Raw genomic sequence first — 25,582 nt, forward strand, 5'->3', positions numbered from 1 at the left:
ATCTACAAAATAGAGGATAGATTTAAGGCATTTTTATTATTATTATTTTTTACTAGTAATGGCGGCGATCTACGATTTTTATCAAGACTGCGAAGTTATGGTGGAAACATCGGAAACTTTTGACACATTTTTGGGACTGACAATTATACAGCGATCAGTCCTGTAAAAATGCACTGATTACTGTATAAATGTCACTGGCAGGGAAGGTGTCACGGTACTACTTGCAGTGAGCCCACAGGTGAGTAGGTGGCACGGGATCCCCCAGGGCGTGGAATCTAAGAGCCAGCCGGTGTTCCGCCATGGACCCTCTCACGAAGGTTTGGGCTTAGCTGCGTGCTGACCCCAGGTCACGACCCCTGGGTTCACCCTGCTCGCTAGAGAAGTACCAGAAGACACTGTTAGGCAAGGATGGATGGATGAAGCAAAGGAGAGCCAGATAGTGAGCCAAGGTCAGGGCGGGCTGCAGACAACATACTCAGAACAAGCCGGGTCGGTACACAAGAGATCAGTTCACGAGAGGTCAGGTAAAACAGGATACACAGGGGAGCTTCAGAAACAAATGTTGCTCAAGCAATGGTAGCTGGTTAGAAAGGGATTTAAATAGAGAAGCACATGAGAGGCTGGACACGAAGTAGCAGGAAGGAAACATATATTAGGCAACAGGTGAAGGGCAGCGACACCCATAGCTGCAGAATGCACAGAGCTGAACACCCAACAGTGGAACAACAGATGCCAGCCGACCCACTGCAGTAAAGGTGAGACACAGATCAGCTCTGCAGCTGATCTGGGACAGTACCTCCCCCTCTTAAGAGGTCCCCCTACAAGTCTGGGGGCTGGCTTGGAGGGAAATTTCTGATGGAATCTGGTCACCAGACGTGGGGCAGATACATCGGTGGCAGGGACCCAAGACCTCTCCTCCGGACCATAGCCCTTCCAATCAATGAGGTAGAATAGCCTCCCCCGGGAGTACTTGGAGTCCAATATTACTTTAATCTCATACTGATCTGAGGTATCAGCCACAGGAGCGGGGTGAGAAGAAGGGCGAGAGAAGCGATTGAGGACCAGTGGCCTGAGCAGGGAGACATGGAAGAAGTTGGGTATCCTGAGATGAGAGGGTAGACGGAGCTTGAAAGCCGCTGGATTGATCTGGTGGAGAATAGGAAATGGACCAATGAAGCGAGGGGCAAATTTCATTGAGGGTACCCGGAGTCGGATGTGCTTGGTAGAGAGCCAAACTCTATCGCCAGGCAGGAACTTAGGAGCCAGACGGTGATGACGATCTGCCGCCGTTTTATGCCTGGAAGCAGCTAGATGAAGATTCCCAGAGACTTCTTTTCAGATTGAGTTAAAGGACCTTTGGGTCTCAGCTGCTGCTGGTACAACAGGAGAAATGGGAACAGGAAAGGGAACAGATGGATGCTGCCCAAAAACTGTGAAGAAAGGAGATTTTCCAGAACTGGCATTGGCATGATGGTTTAAGGCAAACTCTGCCCAGGGCAAAAGGTCCACCCAGTCATCTTGGTGGGCTGAAATGAAGGCACGGAGAAAACGTTCTACATTTTGATTGACACGTTCCGTTGGCCCATTGGACTGGGGATGAAAGGCAGATGAAAAATCCAATTTAATCCTAAAGGAGCTTGCCAAGGCTCTCCAAAACCGAGAAGTAAATTGAACTCCTCTGTCAGAGACGATATGGGAAGGCATCCCATGAATATGAAAGATCTCCTTAATGAAAGTTGTGGCAAGACTGGGAGCAGAAGGTAGGCCTGGGAGAGTGATACATTTTGGAGAACCGATCCACCACTACCCAGGTGACTGTAGAACCTGTTGACGGAGGCAGATCTGAGATAAAATCCATGGCAATACAACGCCAAGGTACATCGGCACTGGTAAAGGCAAAAGTAACACAGCAGGGGCAGACGTGGAAGATTTGGAAAGTACACAAACCGTACAAGCTTGAATGTATTCCTTGACATCCTTACAAAGAGAAGGCCACCAATAATGATGCTGAAGATCACAAGTACGAAGTATGCCAGGATGTCCAGAGAACTTGGAGTCATGTGCCCAAGCAAGGAGTTTGGGACGAAGTGCAGGAGCTACAAAAGTTTTACCAGGAGGAGGCTGCGTAGACTGAAGCTGAGTGGAGGCTAGAATACGATGCGGAGGAATGATGGGACCAGGATCTAGGTGATTCTCAGAATCATTGACATCAAACGACCTGGACAAGGCATTGGCTCGAAGGTTCTTGGCACCTGGATGGAAAGTAATGTTAAAATTGAAGCGAGTGAAAAAGAGGGGCCAGCGAGCTTGACATGGGTTCAAGTGTTTCGCGGATTGTAAATACTGCAGATTTTTATGATCAGTATAGATGGTAATACAATGGGGAGAACCCTCTAGAAGATGTCGCCATTCTTGAAGAGCTAGTTTAATAGCGAGTAGCTCACGGTCCCCAATGGTATAGTTTTTCTCTGCATCAGAAAACTTATTGGAAAAGAATCCGCAAGGTTGAGACTTACCCTGCTGAGCTTGTAGTAGGACGGCACCGACTCCTACAGAAGAGGCATCTACCTCCAAAGAAAAGGGTTTAGTAATGTCCGGGCGTAGAAGAATAGGGGCGGAGAGGAAGGCTGCCTTGAGTTTGCAGAAAGCTTCAATGGCTTCAGGGGACCAGAGCCGAGCATTGACACTTTTGCGGGTGAGAGATGTAATAGGAGCCACCAAGGTGGAGTAGTTACGAATGAATTGGCAATAGTAATTGGTGAAGCCCAAAAAGCGTTGGGTGGCTTTAAGACCAGAGGGCTGGGGCCACTTGGAGATGGCCCGAAGTTTGGCTGGGTCCATGAGGAGGCCTTGTGACAAGATTATATAGCCCAGAAATGGAACTTGTGTTTGTTCAAATAGACACTTATCCAATTTTGCATATAGACAATTGTCCCGTAGACGCTGTAGCACAGTTTTTACATGAAGATGATGGGTAGGTAAGTCTGGCGAGAAAATAAGAATATCATCTAGATATACAATAACACAGACATACAGAAGGTCGCGAAAGATCTCGTTTGGAAGACCGCTGGGGCATTGCATAAGCCGAAGGGCATCACAAGATACTCATAATGTCCATCCCTGGTGTTAAATGCGGTCATCCATTCGTCTCCTTCCCGGATTCTTATTAAATTGTAAGCCCCTCTAAGATCCAATTTAGTAAAAACATGAGAACCTCGCAGTCTGTCAAAGAGTTCGGAAATTAAAGGAAGAGGGTATCTGTTCTTCACAGTGATGGCGTTAAGACCCCTGTAGTCAATGCATGGACGGAGTGAACCATCTTTTTTCGCTACAAAGAACAACCCGGCTCTGGCAGGTGAGTTAGATTTTCTGATGAAACCCTGTTGCAGGTTTTCCCGAATGTATTCAGACATGGCTTGTGTCTCGGGGATAGATAGAGGGTAGACTCGGCCTTGGGGAGGAGAGGTCCCAGATAAAAGCTCAATGGAGCAGTCAAAGTCTCTGTGAGGAGGAAGGCGATCAGCGGACTTTTTGTAGAAAACATCTCGGAAGGATTGATATTGGGCAGGCAACATGGGACTTGTGGAGGTCTCAGCAAGAGGAATGGAAGGAGGAGGTAGCACCTTGGAAATACATTGATGCTGGCATGGAGGACCCTAAGCCAACACTTGTCCAGAATTCCAATCAAGATGCGGGGAGTGTTTCTGCAACCATGGAAGGCCCAGGATGATGGGACTGGAGGATTTAGACAATATTAGGAAAGAGATCTCCTCACTATGCAAAGCCCCAATGCATAACTCTATAGGAGAGGTTTTAAACTGGATTGGACTCATAGGCAAGAAGGAGCCTTCTACTGCGGTCATGGAGAGGGGTATAGCCAAGGCAACAAAGGCGATGCCCAACTCGGAAGCTAAAGATTGTTCAATGAAATTCCCGGCAGCACCAGTGTCCATGTATGCAGAGAGTTGATAGGCATTCTGAGCCCAGTGGATAGCCACGGGAAGGTTGAAACGAGGGAAGCGAGGAAAATTAACAGATCGGTCTAGATCACCTCCCTCCGAGTGACCTAGACCCTGGAGTTTCCCGGATGGACTGGACAGGAGTTCAAAAGATGTACTTTATCGCCACAGTAAAGGCACAAACCCAATCCCATGCGTCGTGCACGTTCATCAGGAGTGAGGTGGGTTCACCCCAGCTGCATAGGTTCTTTCAACACGTGAGAGGTAGAAGACTGAGAGGATTGCACCGGTCTTTGGACTACCTGTGCTGGACGGCCAGCAGGGGGATGACTGGATCTGGATTTCTCCAGAGCCCACTCTTGGAAGCAAATGTCAATTTGAATGCTCAATGCGATTAAGTCATCCAATGTGGTGGGAATGGTGCATCCAGCAAATTCATCCTTGACACGGTCAGATAGGCCTTGCCAGAAGGTAGCAGTAAGGGCCTCATTATTCCATTTGAGTTCAGCGGCCAGCGTACGGAATTGAACTGCGTATTGGCCGACTGTCATTTCTTGCTGACGGAGATGAAGAAGGGCCCCAGCAGATGAAGACACTCTGCCGGGCTCATCAAATGTTTTCCAAAATGCATCCAAAAAGAGCTTTAGGTCAGAGGTGATAGGAACGTGTAATTCCCAGAGTGGAGAGGCCCAAGCTAAAGCCTCATCGGAGAGGAGAAAGATGATATATGTGACTTTGGTGCGATCAGTTGGAAAATGGTGGCTGGAAAGTTTGAAGTGGATGGAACACTGATTAATGAAGCCCCGACAAGCCTTAGAATCCCCGGAGAAAGGAGGTGGCGATGGCAGATGCAGGCAGGGATTGCCAGGTGCAGCAGGTAAGACCGGAGCAACTGAAGCAGGACCCGGAACAGGAGGAGCTGAAGATGAAGCGAGTTGCAGATGATCCAGATGAGAGGCAAGATCCTGGAGAACCAGCATTATTTGCTCTTGATTAGCTTGGTGGGAGTTAAGTCTCTGAACTAGATGTTGCATTTGATCCTCGGTCAGCAGCCTATTTTCAGAGACGCTCATGGCTTGAGCAAACTGTCACGGTACTACTTGCAGTGAGCCCACAGGCGAGCAGGTGACACGGGATCCCCCAGGGCGTGGAATCTAAGAGCCAGCTGGTGTTCCGCCAGGGACCTTCTCACGAAGGTTTGGGCTTAGCTGCATGCTGACCCCAGGTCACGACCCCTGGGTTCACCCTGCTCGCTAGGGAAGTACCAGAAGACACTGTTAGGCAAGGATGGATGGAGCAAAGGAGAGCCAGATAGTGAGCCAAGGTCAGGGCGGGCTGCAGACAACCTAATCAGAACAAGCCGGGTCGGTACACAAGAGATCAGTTCACGAGAGGTCAGGTAAAACAGGATACACAGGAGAGCTTCAGAAACAAATGTTGCTCAAGCAATGGTAGCTGGTTAGAAAGGGATTTACATAGAGAAGCACATGAGGGGCTGGACAGGAAGTAGCAGGAAGGAAACATATATTAGGCAACAGGTGAAGGGCAGCGACACCCATAGCTGCAGAGTGCACAGAGCTAAACACCCAACAGTGGAACAACAGATGCCAGCCGACCCACTGCAGTAAAGGTGAGACACAGATCAGCTCCGCAGCTGATCTGTGACAGAAGGGGTTAACTGTGTTCCCTAGTGTGTGTTCTAACTGTAGGGGGAGGAGACTGACTAAAGGAGATGACAGATCGTGGTTCCTAGCTATTAGGAACTCACAATCTGCATCTCCTCTCCTCACAGAACAGGGATTTGTGTGTTTACACACACACGTCTCTGTTATGCCTATCGTGCCCACGATCGCACGTGTCTGGTGGTGATCGCGACCCCTGCAGTGTAGCGGGCGTGCGAGCACCTGCTATTCCGCTTAACGTACAGCTACGATGGTTTGTGGGATTGTGCTGACCTGCCATGATATAATGACAGCGGCAGGTCGAGAAGAGGTTAAATGTAACTATATTGCTACACTTAGAGGGGCCTCTCTTCTCTTTTATATTCAGTTGTGACATGACGTTACTTGAATATCAAGACATCGCTTGTTTATCAAGTAAAAATGTATTTAAACATTTTGCTTGTCTTGCAAAATGCTCTCAAACCAAGCTTTTACTGTACACTTTAATACAGTAGGAATCAGAAGGCTCTTTATATATTCTTTAGAAAGTTCAGATCGTTCAGCACTGCAATGAGGTTTGGTCATACAGCCAAGACAGCTGATTGGAGGATAGGCACACACCCCCTCTCCGCATAGGTAGAGACTTTCAGTTCTGTTTGTTGAATAGTCCAGTTTTATGCTAATCTATTTTTAGCATCCTCCCCAACACAAAACTTTTATTTCAGTTGTTGGAGAACTTGTCAGGAGTTATCAGGCTGATAACAGAAGAAAGGATCAGGAGAAAGCCATGGGACAGAGATAAGAAAAAACTGCAGATATATTTGCCCAGCTCAAATTTAATGAATCTGGTTTACATCCAATTTAAAGACACAAGTAAGCCCTTGTACACACGGTCGGAGAATCCGTCGGAATGTGTCTCATCGGACCGTGTTGTCAGATAATCCGACTTTGTGTGGTATGCATCGGACTGATTCCGTCAGAATATCCGTCGGACCCAATTTTCCAACTTGTCGGAAATATTTTCCGACAAACTGGTCCGATCGGACATACTCCGATCATGTGTAGAGAATTCAGATCGGACAAAGTGCCACGCATGCTCAGATCAAATTCCTACACCAAAGCTATTGGCTACTAGCCTGAACGTAGTCCCGTCGTAACGAAATAACGTCATCACGTTCTGAACGATCGGATTTTCCGACAACTTGGTCCCACCGTGTGTATGCAACAGTTTCGGACACAATCCGTCGGACAAAATCCGGCGGACAAAATCTGACGGATTTGGTTGGCAGAATGTCCGACCGTGTGTACGGGGGCTAAGTGTTACAGTTAACGATTTCAGCATTCCAGGATAGTAACAGGCAGGGCAGGGCGGCATTAAAGATTGGACGTACCTGTACGCCAATATGCCTGCCCGTGCCATTCTGCCGACGTACATCGGCGTGCGCCGGTCTGGAACCGGATACAATAGATGGGTTTAGTTCTGCTTTATGATTTACTCCTGCTCAGGGGCCCTGGGCTTCAGCAAATTGGCAGTTTACAGCTCACACTAATTCTGGTAGCATAATTATATTTGTGGAATGTATGTTCATTCCTAAATAACATTCTTTTTTTATCAAGTGGTTATGAGTAAAGTTCTACTTTAAAGCTGTCAACAGATCAGCTTCAACAAAAGTGTAGAGCAACTGAGCATGTGCAAAGCTGCATTACTGGATTTCAAACAGTATATACACTTATTTTTAATGTTTTACATATTTATACTTGGAAAAGGGGCCAGCCTGAAGTGATCTAGCAGGACTTAATTTTCTGACCAAAGTTCTACTTTAAGGACAATTAAACTAAATTAATTTAGATTAGTCTGACCTGAGGGCGAAGAGGCTCGAATCCGCTGTATTGATCATTTGGAACCACAGAGGAGATGACCTAAACAATAAACAAATCAGATATGTTATAGAGTCAGTCAATCCTGAACTCATATTTCAGTTTTTGCTAGATACCGAACAGTTAAAGATGATTTCCAGGCAAATAGCTAACAACATACATGTAGTGTAACAGAAATGTTTTAACTGCCAAAGTCACTGAATCTATGACTGCATTGTTTATTATTGTATGGAATGCGCACTTAGAACCAAACCAACCAGTTATTTCTACAAGTGTGAATGTTGACATTGAGTCATCCCATTGTCACTAGATTAGATCACCTTTGGTTTCCCCAGGAAATCTTTGGATTTTAGCTGCTCGACTTCCTGCTTCCTTGGCCTGAAGAGCTCGCTCTCTGGTACGTGCAGCGGCTGGAGCAAAACACGTTTCTGTGGAAGAATACACATTCCATGGTTAGGTCATATGTAGGTGTACTATGAGAAAATCGAGTTATTATAAGGACTTTGTCCTAGAAAGCTGACATCATGGCCTGCATTCAGTAAATACTGCTGGGCCTAATGTGTAAAATATTAACGTTAAATTTCACTGATTTAGCCACTTTGTAGAAAGTCAAGTCCAAGGAGCTGTGCGACTTCTCTTGGGCTTATCTCTATTATTTATGTATGTCTGAAAGGTTTATTGCTTTACAGGGAAATATACTTGAGACACTCAGAGCTGTGAGAGAGGAGAGAAGCACACAGAGCAGATATGCACACCCCTCCCTTCTGCTACCCATTCAAAGAAGCCTTTGTATTTTGTGAATGTGTTCACATGATATCAAGTCTTCTGTAATTGGACTGGAGGATGAAAAGGGGACATATTAGCTGCAGCGACTCTCCTGTTCAAGATGCATAGCTCAGAAGGATCAGCGTCGCTCTCCTGGAACTACAGCAAAAGCTTTCTTCCAGGATAACTATAAAGATATCATATATAAATAATAGAGCTAAGCCCAGGAGGAGTCATGCACCTCGCTAGACTTACCTCAAAGTGTGCCTTAATTTTTTTCAAAGGAGCTAAATTCCTGGAATTCAGCTTTAAAGAGACTTTAAGTGATACTAGAAAACCTCTTCACTTGCCTCGCTACCCACAGGAACTCCCACCAATAGGTGCTGATCAGACTTTCTGCCATCCTGCTTTACAGTGGGGCTTAACTTCACCCAAACCAGAAGAGACAACCTCTTCGGGAGGAAAAGGTGAAGAATGGTAATCAAAGACAACATTTTTTTACTCAACATGTTTCTGTACATTATTGGACTCCTTTGTCAGGGCTTTGAACATAAAATGAAAAGGAAGAAAAAATCTGAATTATAGTGGTGAAAGAATATAAAAAATTTGAAATAAAAATCATAATACATCATGCAATATCATAATGCAGTATCTCACAAAAGTGATTGGATGAAGGGAAGATTCTGGACAGCCGCACTCAAAATCAAATGCCTTTATTAAAAAAAAGGAGGTAATAATCCAAAAAGTACAAGCCACAGCAAACAACGGATTACAGGAGTTGATGCATTTCACACTTTCAAAAGTGCTTATTCATAGCATAGATTATTACCTACTTTTTTTTAATAAAGGCATTTGATTTTGAGTGCGGCTGTCCAGAATCTTCCCTTCATCCAATTACCTATGCTTAGCAAGGGGTGAGTGGCTGGAGCCCCCCCATAAGCTCGTAAGACACACTACTATATGGTGGATGTGTCCAACCTATCTGGTGAGAGTATCTACCTTCTCTACTTGTCAATAATCTACTTTCAAGAAGCTTTGAAGTCTGAGAACGTGACAAGATACTTAGCCTTGATTGCCATCTGAGGACTCTAACAAAGCTCTAGATGCATCAGAGTGATTAACTTTGGGACTGCTCTTAATATTTTGTGGACTTATTCATTCACTTGTGTGCTTTTCAGATATACACAATTTTTTTTCACCTATTGAGATAGGTGCCTTTAAGCGCTGCACTAATTTATATGTGTATGCTTAGCAAGCACCTGCTGTTCCTGTTCTGAGGAAAGCTACATTTCCAGACACCCTTCCTAGAGCGGCATCTCTCTTCATCTCACAAAAGTGAGTACACCCCTCATATTTTTGTAAATATTTTATTATATCTTTTCATGTGACACTGAAGAAATGACAGTTTGCCACAATGTAAATTGGTGTGTACAGCTTGTATAAAAGTGTAAATTTGCTGCCCCTTCAAAATAACTCAACACACAGCCATTAATGTCTAAACCGCTGGCAACAAAATTGAGTACACCCTCAGGTGAAAATGTCCAAATTAGGCCCAATTTGCCATTTTCCCTCCCCAGTATCATGTGACTCATTAGTGTTACAATTGAGTAAGTGTGTTAAATTTGGTGTTATCACTCTCACTCTCTCATACTGGTCACTGGAAGTTCAACATGTCACCTTATGGCAAAGAACTCTCTGAGGAACTGAAAAAAAGAATTGTTTCTCAACATAAAGATGGCCTAAGCCAGTGATGGAGAACCTTGGCACCCCAGATGTTTTGGAACTACATTTCCCATGATGCTCAAGCACTCTTCAGAGTATTTGAACATCATGGGAAATGTAGTTCCAAAACATCTGGGGTGCCAAGGTTCATCATCACTGGCCTAAGCTATAAGAAAATGTCCAAGACCCTGAAACTGAGTGCAGCATGGGGGCCAATACCATACAGTGGTTTAACAGGACAGATTCCATTCAGAACAGGCTTTGCCATGGTCGACCAAAGAAGTTGAGTGCACGTGCTCGGCATCCTATCCAAGATGCTGAGCTTTGGGAATGTCCAGGATGTCTTTGGGAAATAGATCTATGAGTGCTGCTAGCATTGCTGCAGAGGTTTAAGGGGTGGGGGGGTCAGCCTGTCAGTACTAAGACCATATACCGCACACTGCATCAAATTGGTCTGAATGGCTGTCATCCCAGAAGAAAGCCTCTTCTAAAGATGATGCACAAGAAAGTTTGCTGAAGACAAGCAGACTAAGGACATGGATTACTGGAACCATGTCCTGTGGTCTGATGAGACCAAGATAAACTTATTGTGTGTGGAAGCAACCAGGTGAGGAGTACTAAGACAAGTGTGTATTGCCTACAGACAAGCATGGTGGTGGGAGTGTCATGGTCTGGGGCTGCATGAGTGCTGCCGGCACTGAGGGGCTACAGTTCATTGAGGGAACCATGAATGCCAACATGTGCTGTGACATACTGAAGCAGAGAATGATCCCTTCCATTCAGAGACTGGGCCACAGGTCAGCTTTCCAACATGACCCCAAACACACCTCCAAGACGACCACTACCTTGCTAAAGAAGCTGAGGGTAAAGGTGATGGACTGGCCAAGCATGTCTCCAGACCTAAACCCTATTGAGCATCTGTGGGGCATCCTCAAATGGAAGGTGGAGGAGCGCAAGATCTCTAACATCCACCGGCTCAGTGATGTCGTCATGGAGTAGTGGAAGAGGACTCCAGTGGCAACCTGTGAAGCTCTGATGAACTCCATGCCTAAGAGGGTTAAGGCAGTGCTGGAAAATAATGGTGGCCGCACAAAATATTGACACTTTGAGCCCAATTTGGACATTTTCACTTAGGGGTGTACTCAATTTTGTTACCAGCTGTTTAGATATTAATGGCTGTGTTTTAAGTTATTTTGAGGGGACAGCAAATTTACACTGTTATACAAGCTGTACACTCACTAATTTACATTGTAGCAAAATGCAATTTCTTCAATGTTGTCACATAAAAAGATATAATAAAATATTTACAAAAATGTGAGGGGTGTACTCATTTTGTGAGATACTGTATCTATGTTATATGGTTGGCAAGCAGTTAACTAGAAAGACTATTGTAATCTGCTCTAACCAATGTAATTATTCATGTCTCACAATATTTTGTAGCTATAATTGAGAGTGGATTTACATTTTTATTTCTTTTTAACAAAAGCAAGGGCAAATTTACATTTATGTGTTGCAACATGGTCAGTAGTATATGAGGGGGGACTCTCAATATCCATTTGTTGAATACCAATAGTGCCGTTTGTAGGAAATCATGCGTTTTATAAAACCAGTATGGTTTCTCTTTAGGGAAATGTAACAGCCAGAATCGAATTGGATGTTGTGGATGACACCACCGCAATTTTCTACATAAACTTTCTAAGGCCGCGTACACACGGGCGGACTGTTCGCCCAACTTTGTCCGCTGAACAGTGTTTGGGCGGACAGTCCGCTCGTGTGTGGGCTTTCAGCGGACAGTTTCAGCGGACAGTTTGACGAACAAGGTTTTTCGGAAATTCCGTAAAACTGTCCGCTGAAACCTTGTTTGAGCGAACAGTCCGCCCGTGTGTAGGCTTGTTCGTCAAACTAAGTTCCGCGCATGCTCAGAAAGGATTTACACGCCGAAAGTTATAATGCAGTGTATAGGACGTCGTATTTTTCGTCCCGTCGTACGTGCCGTTCACGTCATCGCGCACGGTTTCAGCAAACTGTTCGTTCGTCGTGTGTGGGCATGTCCGTCCATGCTAATTTTGAGCGGACTGTTTGCCGAAACTGTTTGACGGACAAAGTTGGGCGAACAGTCCCCGCGTGTGTACGCGGCCTTAGACTTTCTGTGGTGAATTATAGTGATGGGCAAATAACAATTCTCACCTGAACATGGTCCAAGGCTGATTCCAGCGGGACATTTTTGGATTCGCTGGGCAAATAGCTGGCAGCCTCATTGAGCTTCTCCTGTGCAGAGTCCCATTGCCCCATGTGGCAAAGGACAACCGCTGTGTTATAAAGGATCTGTACAGAGAAAAGATTAATAGAAAACTTACACCTGAAACTGCCTCTTTATTAGACACAATGGTTTGTTTTGATAATATCCACATAATCCTACCTCCTCATGTTCATTTAACGCATAAATCTGCATTCTCCTTACACATTCGCCCTTTACCAACTCCCAGCCATATTCAGTGGAGCAACATGTTTTGCATCTGTCCCTTACATGTATGACCACTGCATGTTCTAACCATCCTGCCTTGTCTACGGTGCCACTTTACTTTGCAGTCTTCCACTATTCCCAATCAGATGTGTTAGGAAGGTGATCCTTCTGATCTTCTGACTGTTACATAGTTAGTCTGATTGAAAAAGGACACACATCCATCTAGTTCAAACAATTCCTCTATGATTTCGCATTGGCCTCCCACTGTAACAGGATATCTTTTAAAGTCCTCAACACCTCCTTAAAGGACCTCCTTACAACTTCTCTTTAGCCTCCAGATATAGATCTAACTGGAACTTGCTATGCTTGCAGTTTCTTCTTCATCCATGGCTAGCAAGTTTCACATTTGCTGCCTGGACTTCTCTGATGCTGATTCACATCTCTAAAATGCCCTATATCAGTGGTCATCAACCCTGTCCTCAGGGCCCACTAACAGGCCAGGTTTGCAAGATAACTGAAATACATCACAGGGGATATCATTTGCTGCTCAGTGATTGCAGTATTCTAGTCTTCATCTCCCCAAGGTAATACATAAAACCTGGCCTGTTAGTGGGCCCTGAGGACAGGGTTGATGGCCACTGCCCTGCATCATAATAGGCATGCACCATCTCTCGAAATCACCATTAAAATGCATATTTTAACCAAATCAATTAGCCTTCTCAAAGTTTCCCTTTACCAACAAACCCTCCTGACTTCTGTCAATCATATACCAACTAACCATTCTACTTTCTCCCGTCACTACAATACCCATCTACAGCACACATTCTCAACCGACGCTACTTATGCCCCTTATATGGTGCTGTTATTATGAAGTGGCAAGATGTATTTTGAAGTTCCTTTTTATCTGCCCTTTTTCTGTAATAAAACAGGACTGTGACGATCCCTGGGGGCAAACTGCAAGACTGATGTGAAATTGTAAATAAAAGATTACCTTCAACCCATTACAAAGATATATTCATACCTCCCAGTTAAAGAGTAGGTGGCGGAGTCCAAGCTGCTTGTAATCTATAACACTGTTGTTTCTCAGCTGTGCTAGGGCCAGGTGGCAGTCACTCAACGCTTTCTCATACCTGCCGAGGAGAAAGATAATAGAATATTTTGGTATTTGGAGGAATAAAAGGACTTGACTATGTAACTGGACAGAGATGGTTCCCTAACTCACAGATTATTGACTGCCTCAATGCCAGCCATCATGTTGACTCATAATTACTCAGCCATGCAATAGTGTACCCAGATGAAAATTTATATCATTTTATATCATAGACAGAGCTTTGGTGCTATTTAATAACCACTATTTTTATTTTATTTTCTACTATAAAAAGGAAAACAAAAACAAGAATTAAAAAAAACGTTTCCCTATAAAACATATCAATAAATAGCCTTTCTTCACAAAAGACTAAATGTAGCTTAAAAAACAAAATAAGCACAGGGATGTTAATTACCTTCAGTAGGATGTGTCCCTTGGGCTGCTGGGTCCTCCTTTAGATGAAATCTTCCTACGCCGATGCCCTTCCCTCCCCACCGCCTTAATCTTACAGTGCAGTGGAGGTTAATACAGTTAAGAGGCTGTCACTGGCCCTTAAAGTGGAAGTAAACTCCCCTATCGTTTTTAGCCAAGGAAGCTGCCATCTTTGCCTCTGTTTAATCTTCAACTGCTATGATGCTGCAAATGTGATTCGTTATGACACCAGCCATTGTTTATTTGATAGTTTGGCTGAGAGCACAGCCAATGTGCAGTTAGCATTCCCGGCATACCTTTTTTTTTAACTGTTTAAATCGATGGGTTTACTTCCACTTTAACAAGAGAGTCTGACTATGCCCACCTTTTTCACCCAGCTGCTTCATTCACAGAAGACTTACTACAGCTTCTATGAATAAAACAGGGTCTATTAATGGAGGACAGGTGGATAATGGAAAGGTCTGTCTTCTCCATTCTTGGATCCTGTTTTATTAACACAAGTTGTAGTATGACTTCTATAACTGGAGCAGTTGGGTGGAAAGTGCAGGCATAGTCCAGCACTCACGGAGAGTCTGTGACAGCCCCTTAACTGTATTATACCCCAGCCACCAGGGGATGGGGGGACGGGGACATTGGAGGAGGAAGACTTTAATTAAAGGAGAACACAGCACCACAAGGCTTTAATTTAGACCAAAATGTATTCTAGATGGACTAAGTGTTAGCAGAGAGCTGCATGGGTAGTCATGTCTTCCAGTCATCTTCTGGAAAAATGGTTAAACATGGTTAAACCACTGACATTTAATCCACTAGAATGTGGACTTCCTCTGGGTGCATCTATGGCTGTTGCAAGGTAGAGCTGCTTATACATCCTAAAAGCCATGTGGAAGAACATTTAGACCCTACAGATTTGTTAGAGTGAAAAGGCAAATTGAGTATGTCTATGTGTTAAACCAGGAGTTTCCACACCAGATTAAAAAATAATGGATATACTGTAATAAGAGCTATATTCACATGAATAGTGGCAATCCAAATCTGCATACTGCATAGCTGTGTTTACAGCCACGTAGATTCATTGTATTATTGATTGTGCTTCCTCTATTGTTTTTGATAAGGTGTGCACTACACCTTTTCTGGATGGACAATGTCAGGTACTCTCATGCATAGTTTGAAATCTCTTAGGTCACAGCTTTGTTTTTTGTGTTATTTGACAATGTTGTCAATTTTTTACTTTTACACAGTGAGTCATTTTCTCCAGTTTAATGGGGGGGTTTTCCATAGCAATATTTTATATGCGTATGAAAAAATAATTACAAATCAAAAATGTAAATTCACCCTAAACTGATATTTGTAGTATGGGTGGAGCTTGGTGGGTACAGTCAGCCCCTGGCTTCTTATTTGCCAAAAATGTTCCTGCGGGGTAGTTCTGCAAGTCATAATTCTACATGATCCATGCCAAGGAATTGGTCACATAATAGAACACATCAGCATTCTTCCAACTCAAGAGAACAATGTTTTACAATGCTTCTATGGGCTAAAGAAACTGCACCATGTAAAGAGGTTGATTTACTAAAACTGGAGAGTGCAAAATCTGGTGCAGCTCTGCATAGAAACCAGTCAGCTTCCAGTTTTTTTTGTCAAAGCTTAATTGAACAAGTTAGAAGCTGAGTGGCTACCATGCACAGCTGTACCAGAGTTTGCACTCCAGTTTTAGTAAATCAACCCCAAAGTATATTTGGTATCTCATTGGCTGGAGGACAAGGTGAGAGTTGGGTGACACGGTTTAATGTATGTGACACCTTTCAACATCTTCCAGCATCAGTTTCCTTTCCAGTGATCAGCATTTAGTCGCATTACATCCCAGAGCTGCAGAGACAGTTGGTGCTGGAGGACTTCCCTCTGAGATGCTGTGATCTCAGGTATGGATGGGGAGCAGATAGCTACCCAATGTCCAGGACATATCACTGACTACAGATCTTGCTTAGATCAATATCTGTCTGCGTGGTGAGGTATCTCCAGTCAGGGCCACCAGCCCAACATCTTAATAGTACTGGTCTAGGGGGCAAATGCCCCACTAACCCCCAGCACAGTCTTTTCCTAGGTCTGTCTATAGCCAGTATGCTTTAGGGAAAAAACGTCAGTACTCAGAGAAAAACTCACATTTACAAAAATAGACCATCCAAACTCCATGCAGACAATCCCTTGGTCCTACCACCTAGACCAGGGATAGGCAACCCCAGCATTCCAGCTTTTTTAGCATGAGTCCCAAGAGGCATTGCAAGACTGACAGCTACAGACATGACTGCAAGGAGAAGAAGGATGATGGTATTTGTAGTTTCAGTATAGCTGGAGTACAAAGGCTGCCTACCCCTGACATAGACCATATCATCTTAATGGATACTGCACTCCTTTCAGTTTATTTACCTTCCAAGCTTGAAATATACATAACTTCTCTGGAAAAATCCAACAGCTAAGTAGGGATCCTTTGTGAGAGCATGATTATAGGCCTGCAGAGAAAAAAAGGTAAAATGTATGTATATTGTATGTTTAGACTTTAGTGATGTCGCAATGAACACACACTAATTTTATATATAAATATATACTGTATATAGCTATATATTTAGGTTGCATCGGTTACCTTTTTTTAATTTTTATCAAGTACCGATAATGCCGCAATTCGATTTGAGCCCATACAAAAATAATTCGGACTGGAATCGCACCGCATTCCTGTTTAAATACGCATGCGATTCTTTAGCTGTACCATTTGAGCCCATTAATTTTGTATGGGCTCAAATTGCACCACAAAGGTATCGGTTTCAGGTATCAGAGCATTTGTACGAGTATGAGTAATCATGCAAATACTCAGTATTGGCACCACTACCAATATTGGTGCAACCCTATTATATATACACACACCCAGAGCAAGAGATAGATACCATGGGAGCTAGACAGCTGCCAATTTATTGTTACAGTGGGAAACAAATGTTAAAGTGATTGTAAAGTCTCAATTTTTTCTTAAAAATAACAAACATGTTATACTTACCTGCTCGGTGTAATGGTTTTGCACAGAGCAGCCCAGGTCCTCTTCTTCTCGGGTCTCTCTTCGGCTCTCCTGGCCCCTCCCTCCTGACGAGTGCCCCCACAGCAAGCAGCTTGCTATGAGGGCACCTAGGCCGAGGCCGCAGCTCCCTGTGTCCATTCAGACACAGAGCCCCAGCTAGGCGCTGCCCCTGCTCTCTTATAATCAGTTCACTGGCTTTGATTGACAGCAGCAGAAGCCAATGGCACTCCACCGCTGTCTCAGCCAATGAGGAGGAGAGTGCCGGGAAGCCAAGTCTCTCATGCAACATCGCTGAATAGAGATGTGCTCAGGTAAGTATTAGAAGGGCTGAGGGGGATTGCTGCACACAGAAGGTTTTTTATCTTAATGCCTATAATGCATTAAGATAAAAAAACTTCTGCCTTTACAATCACTTTAAAGTGAACCCAGGACCCTGCATTCACTAGATCTGGTCTTCAACAGTACACAGAACATGGAAATGTAATAGTTTTAGTAAATATAAACTAAATACCTTTTCTCAGCAGCAGTATATAGCAGTTGTGTGACTCCTAAAAAACTCTCTAGCAATACACACCAAACTGAGCATGTGCAGAGAGTCCTTAAGGCCCTGTACTATCAGGAGATAGGCGTCTATTGAATGCAGCGCACTCTACAGGGAGAGCCCAATTCAATTGAAGGATCCACCACTCACAGGTGCCCAGGCTCAGGTGTCCATTCACACCAAAACAGGATAGGCAGAAAGCTGGAGCTGGCAACACTGTAATCTGTATGCGTATTTATTGACTACAAAAAACAAAGAAGCTGACGCGTTTCAGTGAGAGCCTTACTCGTAGTACATTTAAAACTGGAATGGTAAAACAATTTATAACCATACAAACTCAACCCAAGAAAAAAATTGCATAATTGATTGGTGTAGTTGCTCATTTAAAATGTTTATACAAAAATACCAAAGAACAATGAGATAAATAAAAACTGACTCAAACACAATTTTAAAAGCAATATACAAAGAAATGTTGTTGTACACAAAACAACCATATGGAAAAAATTAAGATGGGAAAGATTCAAAAATGACAGATAAACCATAAGGTCCCTTTCACACTGGGGCGGTGCGGGCGTCGGCGGTAAAGCGTCGCTATTTTCAGCGGCGCTTTACCATCATTTTAGCGCCGGTCTGCGGGCGCTATCGGGGTGGTTTTAACCCCTGCTAGCGGACGAAAAAGGGTTAAAACCGCCCGCAAAGATTTCAATGGGTAGCAGCGGTTTAGGAGCGGTGAATACACCGCTCCTTCACCGCTCCAAAGATGCGGCTAGCAGGACTTTTTTCACTGTCCTGCCAGTGCACCGCTCCAGTGTGAAAGCCATCCAGCTTTCACACGGGAGTGAAAGGGGCCGGTTTTTTTCAGGCTCTACACAGGCGCTATTTTTAGCGCTGTAACGCCTGAATACCGCCCCAGTGTGAAAGCAGCCTTAATATATGAATTATAAATGGTAATGGAATTTAGTGCAATAAGTAACAATGCCATATGAGTATAGGAACAAAAAATGCACCTCAAAAGACAATAATAATGATACCACCTATACTGGCAACAATTTGTTTTACTCTGTATACACCAGGAACAATGCTGTTGATACCTTTCAGAATCTAGTCGAGAAAGAGCTCCTGTCTTTCAGTCCTGGTTCACATTGGAGCGATTTGGCATGCAAGTTGACATGTCAAATCGCATGCCAAGTCGATGGCTATTCCCAGCAATGGCACCATCTGAATCGCACTGATTCTCAAAAGTAGTTCCTGTACTACTTTTGGCGACTTCGGGGTGAGATTTCCATTGACATCTGTGCAGAAACCCACACAGATGTCTCTGAAATCGCCCCCGAAGTCAGGACTGACATTGTTCAGCTGAACTCACACGATTGAATTCCTGCTGTCAGTGTGCACCTAGGCTAAAATAGGAAATCAACACTCCTGTTGTCATTACCAATCTCGGTAAACCTGAAAGGCAAGCTCTCACTGATCTTAAAGCTTGCACTGACATGATACATGAGGCAGACAAAGGAGGGTCACTTGTACTTAAAGGAGTTGTAAAGTCTCACGTTTTTTTACCTTAATCATGCATTCTATGCATTAAGGTAAAACCTTTTGTGCTTCAGCTGCCCCCCAGAGCCCCCCTTTTTCTTACCTCAACCCAATCATTCCAGCAACGAGACCAGCAGCTCCATCTGCTATCTCAGGTCCTCATTGGATAGACTGATAGGCAGCAGGAGCCATGGGCTTCCGCTGCTGTCAATCAAATCCAGTGACATGGTAGCCGGGGGCAAGGCAGAGTCCTGCTGTCTGTGTCAATGAACGCAGTAATGGGACTCGTGAGCATGCCCGTACAGGTGCCCCCAGGGAATGTGGCTCTTCCTGGTGGGCACCCGGTGAAGAAGAGGAGCCAGGAGCGCCAGCGAGGGGACCCCAGAAAAGGAGGATTGGGGTCGCTCTGTGCAAAATCACTGCACAGAGCAGGTAAGTTGAATACTTTTCAATTCCCTCTTATGCTGCGTACACACGGGCGTAATTTCCGATGGAAACAGTCCGATGGGAGCTTTTCATCGGATTTTCCAGCAGTGTGTATGCCCATCGGTCTTTTTCTGTTGGCATTTCCGATGGTCTTTAGATTGAGAGCCTGTTCTTCATTTTTCGACCAGAATTCCGATCGTATGTACGCAGCATTAGAATCAGTCAGATGTATTTGGGGGACCAATTCCTTCACTGATGAAGCAATTTCTAAGCTGTCTTTTAACAATTTATTATGTTATGACATTCTTTAGATTTAGGTTTTTTGTTTTTTCTTGTAGCATTCATTGATATAGAATGATCTTTTGATAGATGCATTTTAATGCTACATTTTTTGTCCTTATACTCATATGGCATTGTTACTTATTGCACTGCATTCCATTACCATTTCTGATTCACATATTTATGGTTTATCTGCATCTTTCCCATATGGTTGTTTTGCACAGAACAACATTACTTTGTTAATTGCATTTAAAATGATGTTTTGGATTCAGTTCTTATTTGTCTCATTGTTCTGCCTGCCTTTGGTATTTTTGTATAAACTGTTTAATTGAGCAACTACACCAATCAATTATGCAAATGTTTTCTTGGGTGGAGTTTGTATGAATATAAATTGTTTTACCATTCCAGTTTTAAATTTGCTACGACGAAGTCTCTCGCCAAAACGCGCCAGCTTCTTTGTTTTATTTTCACTCTTCATTGTAGTCAATAAATACGCATAGGGATTACAGTGTTGCCGGCTCCATTTTTCTGCATATCAGGAGATGGATTGGGGACTGTGGAAGAAAGGGAGGATCAGAGCAAACAGTCTTTTTTACACGATACGCAGGAGTAACCCCTTAGGTTCCACCGTGAGTATAACAAGCATGCTTTACTGCATATACAGACTGATTTTACGGTTGTGGGTTTAGTAACACTTTTCAATTCTCTCTTAGAACCAGTTAGATGTATTGGAGGGATCAATTCCTTCACTGATGAAGCGATTTATAACTAAAGAGATTTAAAAACAAAAATGGCAGCCAATCTTATGGACACCATTTAGAATGACTGCAGTTTTTGTCAAAGGACGGTGGACTGGGCTGCTGATTTTAATTCAAACAGCTTCATGGTGTGTACTTCATCATATACATTCCTCTGGTTTCATTTACCTAAATTGGATGTAAACAGTGAATCGCTTTCATTTGCTTCCTTTTCTGTCAGTAAAGTATACAGTTGAAAGCATTTTGTTATATCTCACAACAGAAAGATGAATCAGCACCACAGAAATTCATGAACAATTGTGGATCCCAATTAAGAATGCTGCCGCTCAATCCTAGTAAAACACTAATAGGTAGTGATAATAAATACATTTTCAGCGTAAATCTATGGAATATCCACAATTGTGTAGACAATTTCCACCAAATATGTATTTATTCTAAGAAAGATGGACTTTATATGGTTCTAAAATACCAAGCCCCTCTCTAGAACATTCTGCCCCTATTATATGTGTGAATCAAGCTAAATTGTGTAATTAATCATATGTAAAATCAAGTGCAAGCGCAGATGCTCTATATAATTGTCTAAATAAAGTGCAAGTGCTTATTTGCTGAATATGTGTCTGTATGTATTGAAAGCAAAGCTCTCTTATCCCTAAACAAGAATATGTATTAATGATAAACTCCTACAAAAAAAATATTGATGCAATTATGACAAACCAAAAACTTGTTTGGAACTTTTTCTGCATGCATGGTTTTTGGGGGATATTTAGCAATTTTTGTTTTTTGTAAAAAAATATAGAATAATAATAATATTATATATATATATAATATATATATATATATATATATATATATATATATATATATATATTTTTTTATTTTTTTTGTCTTTCTTTTTTTGATTATGGCAATTACTGTAATTACATTTTTTTCCACATATAATCGTGGCACACATATATGTTTTCACAGTTTAAGACAAGGGCAATGTAGGTCTATTTTTAGGTGGTTTTCTCTACACTTATTTTTTTTTTTTTAAATCTACATTTTTGGTTTGTCATAATTGCATTCAGATGGTGTAAAGTGTGTGTGGCAGAAACCAGGTGAGAAGTACAAAGAAAAGTGTATCTTGCCTACAGTCAAGCGTGGTGGTGATAATGATAATAATAATATTTTATATATATATATATATATATATATATATATTTTTTTTTTTTTTTTTTTGTCTTTCTTTTTTTTGATTATGGCAATTACTGTAATTACATTTTTTTCACATATAATCGTGGCAACTTTTTCTGCATGCATGGTTTTTGGGGGATATTTAGCAATTTTTGTTTTTTGTAAAAAAATATATAATAATAATAATATTATATATATAATATATATATATATATATATATATATATTATATATAAATATATATATATATATATATTTTTTTTTTTTTTTTTTGTCTTTCTTTTTTTGATTATGGCAATTACTGTAATTACATTTTTTTCCACATATAATCGTGGCACACATATATGTTTTCACAGTTTAAGACAAGGGCAATGTAGGTCTATTTTTAGGTGGTTTTCTCTACACTTATTTTTTTTTTTTAAATCGACATTTTTGGTTTGTCATAATTGCATTCAGATGGTGTAAAGTGTGTGTGGCAGAAACCAGGTGAGAAGTACAAAGAAAAGTGTATCTTGCCTACAGTCAAGCGTGGTGGTGAGAGTGTCATGGTCTGGGGCTGCATGAGTGCTGCCAGTGTTCTGTCAAGAAGTGCTCCCCATCGAATTGTGCCTGAGCATGCTCAGGATGGAGCCACACTTCAGCTGATTTGCTGATCAGCTGGAGTGACGTGACCAGGGTGCAAGCGCACATCGTAGGAGGTATGTCTCGATGGGAGATACCATTTCACAGCCACAATTGAAACCTATACAAACAGCGGGGGGATACCGTAGTTTTCACATTGTGCCTTGCTGTTGTAGGGCAGCTTTACAGTGTACCGATGATCCAGTTTTGTCTGTGTTGCAGAGCAGGTTTGCTGTGTTGAATGGCCTGTTCTGCTTGTGTGAAAGGGCGGGTTGCAACACAGACAAAACCAGCCCTTCAACACAGCCACTAGCCGCCCTCCAACAGCAGCGATGCACAATCTGAGAACTATGGTCTCCTCCACTGTTGGTATAGATTAAAATTGTGCCTGTTAAATGGTATCTCCCATCGAGAGATACCTCCTACGATGTGTGCATTGCGCCCTGGTTACGTCAGCACAGCTGATTGGCAAATCAGCTGTTGTGCTGTTCCGTACGGCGCATGCGCAGTACATACCAGGCACTTCCCAATAGCGGGCACTTCAACAGAACACCAGCACTGGGGAACTACAGTTCATTGAGGGAACCATGAATGCCAACATGTACTGTGACATACTGAAGCCGAGCATGATCCCCTCCCCTAGGAGACTGGGCCGCAGGGCAGTATTCCAACATGATAACAACCCCAAACACACCTCCAAGATGACCACTGCCTTGCTAAAGAAGCTGAGGGTAAAAGTGGTGAACTGACCAAGCATGTATCTAGATCTAAACCCTATTGAGCACCTATGGGGCATCCTCAAACAGAATGTGGAGGAATGCAAGATCTCTAACATACACCAGCTCTGTGATGTCATCATGGAGGAGTGGAAGAGGACTCCAGTGGCAACCTGTGAAGCTCTGGTGAACTCAATGCCCAAGAGGGTTAAGGTAGTGCTGGAAAATAATGATGGCCACACAAAATATTGACACTTTGGGCCCAATTTGGACATTTTCACTTAGGGATGTACTCACTTTTGTTTGTGTGTTGAGTTATTTTGAGGGGACAGCAAATTTACACTGTTATACAAGCTGTACACTCACTACTTTACATTGTAGCAATGTGTTATTTCTTCAGTGTTGTCACATGAAAAGATATAATAAAATATTTACAAAAATGTGAGGGATATACCATATTTATCGGCGTATAACACGCACAGGCGTATAACACGCACATACATTTTAAGAGAGAAGTTTCAGGGAAAAAAAACAACTTAAATTTTAAATAAGGAACTTTGAAGCAAAATAAGGGTCAGTGCCCATCTTCAGCCTCACCATTGCCATCAATGCAGCCTCACCATTGCCTTCCAGGCAGCAGCCTCACCATTGCCATCAGTGCAGCCTGATCAATGCCCATCTGCAGCTTAGAGGGGACAGGGAGGAGGAGGGCGGGACGAGCGCCGACAGATTACATACAGTGAGAATCTCCTATGATAGACAGAACAGTGATCCAATGGCAGCCCAGGAGACGGGACTTCCTATTACAGAGGCCACCAAGTAAACATGAGATTCTCACTGTATGTAATCTGACAACGCTCATCCCGCCCCCCTCTCTGTCCCATCTGAGGCAGCTAAAATTGAAGTATTGGCGTATAACAAGCACACGCTATTTGCACCCGATTTTCATGGTGAAAAAGTGAGTGTTAGACGACTAAGTACAGTACTCACTTTTGTGAGATACTGTATCTATGTTATACGATTGCCAAGCAGTTAACTATAAACTGCACTTAACTTCCATTTTTTTTTGTGCTGCTGTGATCCAAATTCCTGTTAAAGGGTGCCTATGTTCATTCTCAAGGGTATATAAGAATGTATCCACCCTCTCATGTTCGCTACTGAGATGGGGTTTGTAGGGTGCAAGGTGCAGTGCACATGATCACAACTAATGTGCACTGCTCATTACAAACAAACAGAAGTAAGGGGGGAAATGAGAGGTTTGTGAGTTCACAGAGGACAATACAAGGTGGCAGAAAACACAGTAAGAAATTACGATATTTAATGAAAAATAGTTTACAGGGCTGTGTCTGGATTATTTCTGAAGAATAAAGATATCATTCAGTGTCACTTTGAGCCCCTAAAAAAGACACTTTAGACTAGAGGCAAATATGTTGTACAATTGTAGTAGCTACATCCCTTTACCTCTTCCTTTTTGCTTCCTTCTGTTCGTGTTTCCTATTCCTTATATCTGTTTTTTTTATTTTCCTTTTTGAATTGATTTTTTAATTTAGTGATTTAATTAAAGCGCCAGGCGCAAATCTTCCAACTCGAATTGCTTAAACTGTATATGAATCTTATAGCATATGTATGAGAAAGGCTGTATAAAACATTTAATGTATACAAACTTGAAAATGAAAACCGGAAAGCGAAAGTTTTGCGTATGCTTCATTTAGCTTTTAAACTACCCATGCTGCCTCTGCCAGCATCAGTAGGGAAAGTACCCATTGAAAGACTACTTACCTCCAAGGCATTCTCTAGATCTCCTTTTAGGACCTGGACGCATCCGATGTTAAACCAAATCTTTGATGTGGGATCCCCAATGCTTAAAAAATTCTCCAAAGCTGAATCCAGATCCTGATTGTCTGCTGCCAGGACTCCTTCATGCCAATACTTTATGAGATCTTTGTATGGCATCCTGCAGAGAAATGAAGAAGAATGTGTAGATCCACCTGCAGTAAGAGCAGCTGTACATGTATCAGGAAGTGGAAAAGTCTTGTGTCCCTCCCAGAATCTCATTCCAATCCCGTCTGAAGATTTAATGAAAGGGCACGTAGTTAGCTTTTTAAATTCCAGGCTTGCAACACTCATCTGTGTGTTCAATGGGTTGGAACAAATATTGCAAACGTCACCTGCACGAAGGACGAATGAAATCCAACAACTCAGTGACCTATGATTAAAAATAGTCTGTTTGATGGTTTGAAATGTTGCTGTTTCATATGGAAGATTTTATGCTTTCATTTGCTGATTTCTGCTTGTACTTAGGGGATCAATTAGACTTGTGGTTGAGGGGGTGGTAAAACCTGTTGTTTGTGCCTCATTTTTTCATGTGTTCGCTGACACAAAAACAGACAGATCCATTCCTCATCCATCTGGTGGATCAGATCGAATGATTGCCCCATAAAGAAGAGCGGCTGTGTCCATGTCTGCTCTGCAAAGCGGAGCGGACAATGACCTGTCAGCTGCCGTTTTG

General features: G+C 42.8%; 1 protein-coding gene across 2 annotated transcripts in view; it reads right to left on the reverse strand.

Moving 5' to 3' along the window:
- Nucleotides 1-25,490, reverse strand: part of NOXA1 (NADPH oxidase activator 1) — a 55,787-nt gene extending 30,297 nt beyond the window's left edge. Inside the window, exons 1-6 of one of the 2 annotated variants that reach the window (XM_077476812.1) lie at nucleotides 24,853-25,490; nucleotides 16,390-16,472; nucleotides 13,471-13,579; nucleotides 12,173-12,310; nucleotides 7,819-7,926; nucleotides 7,481-7,540 (exon numbers count right to left, since the gene is read on the reverse strand). In XM_077476812.1, the coding sequence (XP_077332938.1) occupies nucleotides 7,481-7,540; nucleotides 7,819-7,926; nucleotides 12,173-12,310; nucleotides 13,471-13,579; nucleotides 16,390-16,472; nucleotides 24,853-25,200 (846 nt within the window). In that variant the 5' untranslated portion in view covers nucleotides 25,201-25,490. The remainder of the gene's footprint in view (nucleotides 1-7,480; nucleotides 7,541-7,818; nucleotides 7,927-12,172; nucleotides 12,311-13,470; nucleotides 13,580-16,389; nucleotides 16,473-24,852) is intronic. The other variant, XM_077476805.1, reaches the window with a different exon arrangement.
- Nucleotides 25,491-25,582: the final 92 nt, after the last annotated feature.

Source organism: Lithobates pipiens, unplaced genomic scaffold (assembly GCF_037356315.1).
Source record: "Lithobates pipiens isolate NorthernLeopardFrog02 unplaced genomic scaffold, aLitPip1_a1.2 Scaffold_1, whole genome shotgun sequence".
Classification (NCBI taxonomy): Eukaryota; Metazoa; Chordata; class Amphibia; order Anura; family Ranidae; genus Lithobates; species Lithobates pipiens.